The 7,499-nt window shown below is 45.2% G+C and overlaps 1 protein-coding gene across 1 annotated transcript; it reads right to left on the reverse strand.

The window, feature by feature from the left end:
* Window positions 1-3,481: 3,481 nt before the first annotated feature.
* Window positions 3,482-6,863, reverse strand: LOC310641724 (zinc finger protein ZIC 1; the record flags this gene model as incomplete). Its single annotated transcript, XM_083364964.1, has 3 exons — window positions 3,482-3,679; window positions 4,627-4,790; window positions 5,879-6,863. The coding sequence occupies 3 exons, from the start codon at window positions 6,861-6,863 to the stop codon at window positions 3,482-3,484; spliced, it is 1,347 nt and encodes a 448-aa protein (XP_083221090.1).
* Between the last annotated feature and the right edge of the window lie 636 nt (window positions 6,864-7,499).

The raw sequence follows: 7,499 nt of genomic DNA on the forward strand, positions 1-7,499 counted from the left end.
AAACTGCTATATAGTTTTACACATGCTGTACCTTCTCTCACTCAGGGTCTTTGGGTTGTATAGCAGGAGAAAAATGGCTAACTGCTGATTTTGAGAAGCCTGTTTATCCAGTTAATAAAAATTTATTTAAAACACACAGAGAGACAGACACAAAACCACACAAACCTTACACAGAATGTAGTGGAGACCACGTTCTAATCAACTGGCTAAAGTACACTATGAGTACTCATAAAATTCAGATTAAAACTAATGGTCCTGGACCCACACAGAAAAAGACTGAGAAATGCACAGCCAAAAAAAAGTTGCATTCCTCTTTTAAATGTTATCTAAGCATGAATCAACCAATCTTAAAAAAAATATCTAGGTGAGTATTCAGAGTGGGGGTAGGGAGGAAATTGCTATACCCCCTGACTCATAATTATTTCCCTTTAAAAAGAAAAGAAAAGAGCGCCATCCCCAGCACAAAGCTACTACATTTCAAACAAAGTTAAAAGGCTAAAATGCTATTTTTTGTCAGTAAATTGCATTTCTTTAGAGCTCAGTTGATTCCCAATGTGTCTTTCGGGAGCTGTTCTCTGTGTTTTTTTGCCTCTATTGGTAGGTTCTCTGCTTTCTCTGCTCTCTGGAAGGAACTTTGTTCAGTTACTGTAGACCTACAAGGTGGCGCTCTTCATGTTGAAAGACTAAATGAGTTTATGGCCAGAGTAGCATTTTTTGGAAAGCATACTTAAAGATAGACAGACAGACAGACAGACAGACAGACAGACAGACAGACAAGGGAACCAACTTTGCCTGCTTGCTATCTGATCTTTGCTATTGTAAAAAATGGCAAGGGTGTGATTCTGTGCATGGGCATATACATACACATTTTCTCCTCTCTGCACTTTATTTCTTCTGTGCAGGCCTATCTTGGCTGAATGAAGAATACAAGCCCATTTCTGTTCAAAAGCAAACCTTACTGCATTTAGAAGAACTATTTCCAGGATATTGTATATAGGATTGCAGCTTTAAACATTCAAGCAAGAGTAAACACAGCATCTCCTTCCCCTAATAACATTTATTTTCAAACAAACACAATGAATACCCCATTACAGCACTGTATTGCAAATAGTTAACCAATAAAAGTATTAAGCACTGGAAACAATGAATGAATCCATACCAAGTTGTTTGCCATCCCAAATCTTTCTCGCTCTAGAAGTTAGAATTGATTTATTGAACTTAAAAACACCTATCACATGCTCACATACATACACACACACACACACACACACACAAAGACACATGCATACATACCTCCTTGAACTATGAAGAGGTCACCAGATGTAATTCACTCTGTGACACCATAGCTGACATACTGAGAGTTTTAGCCAAGCTTGTGATCTGTGTTGTCTTGTTGAAATGTTGTCTGCTTAATGGGGCGATCATGCAAGCTACATCCAGGAACAAAGCCTAGCAGTTTCTACAAGCATCACTAAGTTACGGGAAGCACCACAGCTTGCAAATCTATCAAACTAAATTGCAAAGAGAAGCAATCTGATTTTTCTTTTACAAAAAAATAAAAGGAATTGTGCCACAGTCATTATACACTACTAATATTGATTCACACAGACATATTTTTACTGCATTCCTGCCAGCCAGTAGAACAGATTTCATAACTAAATGGGGGGGGGAACAAAAGAGATAAAGTACACCAACTCCAACCACCCTTCCTTAGATCAGTTTATTTTTGTTATCATTTCTGTAAGAAGCTTTTAAGGTTGGCATCGTGATAGAGGGAAGGGAGAGAAAAGCTTTATATTTGGGTGATTCCAAAATGATGGTGTGGTTTCAGGGTTTAGAAATGGGGGAGGGGTGGAGAAATCATTGCAAAGGAAGAACAAGATCTCACTTGTGGCCATCTTCAATTATTTTAAATAAATTGTAGTCAAAGCCTCTCATGTTTTGTTTTGTTTTAATCCTCATATAAATTATTTCAATCCTTACTGACTGCAGTAGTTTGGTTCTATAATTCCCTGGTCAAGCGTACATTCTGAGCATGTTCTTTCTTCTTTTCTCCAGATGAAATTTCCTTCTGTTAATCTCAATAGGCCAAATTCAATAAATAATAATATTATTCTATGCTTCTGATGACTAGTTAAATTATATTGCAAATGAAAACTTTTGCTCCATAGGTTTTAATCTAATACTAATTACACACTGCTCTGGTGCCAATGGGGATACTATACATGCATTTATCACATTTATATCAACCTTGCTGCTTTCCTGACGACACCATGGAAGAAAAGTGAAGACCAGGAGGAGGGCAGAGGGCTGACTCTAAAGTTAACTGCCTAAAAATCTAAGTTGCAGCACCCCAACCAAAGGAATAAGGATGCCTACCACAAATTACATGATTTCAGAATCTTTAATAATGTACGAAATGTTACCAAACAGTTCTGTAAACTAAATTGTACATACCAATTCCTCTAGCCATAAATATTGAATATCTGTAACATATATAACCAGACCTTTACATGCGGATAAATATGGAATTCGGGAAATATATACAATATGTGGTTGTATTTGCCAAAAGCAATGGACAGGTTATAGCTTATAGCTTTTTTTTTCCTTTCTTTCTTTTTTTTTTAATATCACTTTACATACACAAATGTAACAGTTTGACACGCAGATCCAGGCTTGCACTATACGAATTATTTTGACATGACATGTAACAACATTTTACTGCACTACTTAGACTGGACTTTGGAACGAAATGCTTGCACTTTATACAAAAGAAAAAGCACATCAATAATATTCTGTTAGGTTGACGTTTAGACTGTAATAATACAAAGTAATTCACATTTTGGTACACATTTACTAGAACATCCTTGCCATTCAGTACAAATAGTTGATCTTCTACCACCCCTTCTCCCCCTCCCCTTTTCAGCCTCCTCCCTCTCCCCCTCCCACCCCACCCCCAGTATATGCAAAGACCACCGTTTCACCATACCCCCTTATTTCAACTTGTGGTAGAACTATTTACAAAATCAAACAGTACATTGTAAGCTAGTATTTCTGTATTTACAGAAAAGGGGGGGCGCTGCCCAGAGAAACATGCAGTTGTGAGAGCTCCAGTCAGTGGTTCCCATTTAAAAAGCCCTGCAGACAGACAAGATGGCACCACAAACCGGCCACTCTCACATTCCCAACAGAACCCTTTGGGTTTTGCTCTCCTAGCCTTCGCCCCCCCCCCCCGAACCAAAGCAAAACAGCAGAAAAGGGACCAGAGAGGGAGGGGAAACCAGACGGAGGGGGGAGAATTCTTGATTTGGTTCACTCCTGGGTCTATGGCAGCATTTAGATAGATTGATAGATTTATTTATTTATAAAAAAAGCACACACACACAAACACCCCCTCCCTCCCAAAAAATTCATCGATTTCAAAGTGTTCAGTATTTTTTGAGTCTTTTAAATAGGTCGCTTTTTGCCCGTGTTCGTTTGTTTAAACGTACCATTCGTTAAAATTTGACGTGAGCGTACTGTGGCTGGACGTGTGATGGACCGCTGAAGATGAGGGGGATAAGGAACTCGTGGTCTGGTTTTCTGTGGATGGAGAGACGATGGTTGGGGGAGTTGAAGATTCATAGCCCGAGCTGGCCGCGGGGGAAGGTTGGGATCCCTGTGAAGAGGATTCGTGGACCTGGAAAAGAGAGGAAGGGATAACAAAGAGAAGAGCTTGACGCGCCGGTGGTTATGAGTAGGCATGTCCGTATATACTCTGTATGTGTACACATACACACACACACACACACTGCTTAAATACGTGTATATATATGGACACACACAAAAAATGCATGCATATACACACATACACAAAATGCACACTGCAGTTAAATAGTTGTGGATGCCTAACTGACACACCAGTGTGCATGTGCACTATCTCGGCTAGTTGCGGGGAATGCTAAGCCCCTGAGCTCAATTCACTTGATTGAACTCTATATGCCAGAGAAGTGGGGGAGGGGGAGGAGAAGTTTGAAATCTTGCTTTGCAAATCGGGATGCTGGCTGATCACAGAGAAACGCGGAGTTACGAAGTCTCGACCAGCTAGCCTATCCTCTGTCAATTTCACAAGATGGCCCTCTGTGTAGGAAAAAAACATGGGCCTGAATCACACAGAAAAAGATTGCGCTCTTAACGCAAGCCTAAACAAGAAAGCGGGAGGTTTCCATGCCCACCTAGGTTCCCTCAAAGCACCGCCATCTAGATTTTGCTTTAAATCCTTTTTTTTTCCCCCGAAACAGCGCCTAACCCCAGATGAGTCTCGAGCGGGATCCCTTGTGAGGCCGTTTCTCAGGGCAAAAACCCGGAGTTGTTAGTTGTTTTGAACCTGGGAGCTGCTAGGAGTTTTCCCTTTATCTGTCCTGTTTAGAGTGGCCCTTATTGCTGGGGCCAAACTCACTGCAGATCGAAGCACCCTTGGCTAAGAAATAACCTCGAGACTCTCCACTCTTTTCTTTCCCCCCCCCTCCAAAAAAAAGTAGCGGTGAGTTATAATCAAAGTCGGTGATGGGACAGGGAAGGTGAACGACAGAGATCCCAGCAAGGAGTAACTCAGAAGCATGGAAAAAGCTGAAACGACCATTTTACCTTCATGTGCTTTCGTAGGGAGCTGGGATGCGTGTAGGATTTATCGCACATTTTGCAGAGATAAGGTTTATCTGACGTGTGGACATGCATGTGCTTTTTACGATCACTACTGTTGGCGAAGCGCCTGTCACAGCCCTCGAATTCACACTTAAAGGGTTTTTCACCTATTGAAAAAAATAAACAAGGACCTTCTCATTACACATCCGGGACTTTATGCGCACTATTTTTTATATAATATAATATAATACACAAACACCAGATCATTCCAACTCCAAGAAATGTCGGGAGAGAGAAAGGAAAACTAAATGAAATGTTTAGTGAATTTCTTTTTCTTCCACTTCTAGAACAGACCCCAGGATTTCACCAGACGTGAACCTGATGCAACAAAACTGACAGTCTCTGGCAAGGGAAAATTCGCTGCCACTGTTAAAGGTACTCCTCGTCTTAGTTTAGGCATAATCTGGTAGAACTTTACAGTTATCTCACTTCCTATGCATTATACGCTTTGATTAAACTACTTCCAAGTGATAATAGTGCCTGTTTCCAATTCTCGTATACACTTGCATGACAGAATGAGGAAGGAAGGAAGGAAGGAAGGAAGGAAGGAAGGAAGGAAGGAAGGAAGGAAGGAAGGAAGGAAGGACAGTTTTTAAGGTGCTGCTTATTTGCCATATATTACAATAAACCTTTTCCAAGGCTAGCATGTAATAACACATAAACCCATAGAGCTCATATTACTTACAATTGGCTCACGTAATTAAATATTTACAGAGAAATAAAAAACGATCGCAAGAAAAATTGGGATGAACAAACTATATATTTAGCCAGATTTCTCAAAGCAATGCTGTCACACCAATTAATTAAAACCAATAAATTCAGATCGCTGCCATTTTCCCTTCAACTCCTACTCCCACCTCCCTTCCACCTCCAGCTGTCAGAGCCTACATTTCTGAATTCCCTGATTTAATTTTTTTTTTAAAAAATCGAAAATTAAAAAAAGTCTAGAGAAAAACACTGTTTGTCTCTTGCTCGCTTAGCTGAACTTCAACCCGAAATTCATTCGCCTTCTTCTGCTAGGATCGTTCTGGCCACGGCCTCCTTAACTCCCGAGGCCTCTTCCCTTCCCGAAAAGACACTGTTGCCAACGGCCCTCTTGGAACTCGTCAAGGCAAGTGAAGCTCGGCCTCTCTCTCTCCCTCTCTCTCTCTCTCCCTCTCTCTCTCTCTCTTTCTTTGTTACTTAGGAGACGTACCTGTGTGCGTCCTTTTGTGGATTTTGAGATTTTCCGACCGAGCGAAGACTTTGCCGCATCCCGGGAAAGGGCAAGGGAAAGGCTTCTCCCCCGTGTGGACGCGGATGTGGTTGACCAGTTTGTATTTGGCCTTGAAAGGCTTCCCTTCCCTGGGACACTCTTCCCAGAAGCAGATGTGGTTGGACTGCTCGGGACCGCCAACGTGCTCCACCGTGACGTGAGTCACCAGCTCGTGCATGGTGCTGAAAGTTTTGTTGCAGGACTTTTTAGGGTTAGCCAACTGCTCCGGCTCGATCCACTTGCAGATGAGCTCTTGCTTGATGGGCTGCCTCATGTAGCGAAAGAAGGCCCCCGCCCCGTGATGGGCTGCCATGTTCATATTCATGTGGCCGTAGCCGTGCAGCTGGGGGGATGCGTAATGCTCGGAGCGCGGGCTGGTCACCTGCCCGTACTGCTCCGGTCGGCCGTACATGTCTCCGGAGAAGCCGAGGCGCATCTGCCCGTTGACCACGTTGGGCGACGCGTGGCTTGTGGCTTGCTCGTGGAGGCCCGGGAAGAGGAGATGGCCCGCCGCCTCGCCATGCCCGTGGGGCCCGCCGAAGCTGCCGGCCGCCGAGGCGAAGAGGCTGTGTTGAGCGCTGGCCGCCGCCTCCCCAAAGCCCCGGTTGCGAAAGAGAAAGTCCCGCGTGGAATTGAAGGCGGCCGCGCTGGAGTAGGAGCCGACGTGGCCCGGGTGATGGTGGTGGTGTCCCAGCGCCGCCGCCGCCGCGTAGCCCGGGGCCTGCGAAGTGAAGGCGGTCTGGCCGGCCGAGGCCAGCTCGTGGCTGCTGGGGTTGAGCTTGAAGGCGCCCATGCCGGCGTCGGCGAAGGGGTTGATGCCCAGTCCCACCTCGCGCTCCGTCACATCGCCCGTGGAGTGGTGGCGAGAGGAGCCGAAGGTCGTCACACCGATGGCTGGGTACTGAGGTCCAGCATCCAGGAGCATTTTGTCCCGCTTGGCGGGCAGCTGCGGCAGCAACCGCCGAACAAAAGTGATTTATCGGGGGCCGGGAGGGCGGGAGAGAAAAGAAGGGAGCAGCCGCCAACAAACGGCAGGAAAAACGGGAAGGAAGAGCCGCCGCCGCCGCCGCCGCCGCTACCGTTGCCGCCGCCGCCGCCAATCCAACCAGCTTCGCCGAGCCTTTCTCTTGCCAAAGTCCGCGCGACGATCAGCCACTAAAGCGACCGCATCAGGAACTCCCCCTTCGGCATCCGCGCACCAAAAACACACACGCAGAGAAAAAGGAGAGGGTGGGCGAAAGGGTCGGGTGCGAAAGGGGGGGGAAAGAAGGCTGGGGGGGGGAGCGCCGAGGAAGCAGTCGAGAAGCTGCGAAAATAAAAGGAGAAGAGTAAAAAAAAAAAGACCTCGGCGAGCGCACAGGCGAAACCGATTGCGCGTCTCCCCCCCCCCCTCCTGCCTCTCGGACTGCACTTTTCGGGGTCTTCGCGGGGAGGAGGGAGAGAATTCAAGAGACCCCCGCTCACGAATAAAAATAGCCAAAAGAGGCGAGGAAGCGGGGGAGAAAAAATCAAAACAAAAATGAAACTTCCTTAGTTCTTTCCTTTCTGGATTTTTTTTTTT

Source organism: Vipera ursinii (genome assembly GCF_947247035.1).
Source record: "Vipera ursinii genome assembly, chromosome: 5".
Classification (NCBI taxonomy): domain Eukaryota; kingdom Metazoa; phylum Chordata; class Lepidosauria; order Squamata; family Viperidae; genus Vipera; species Vipera ursinii.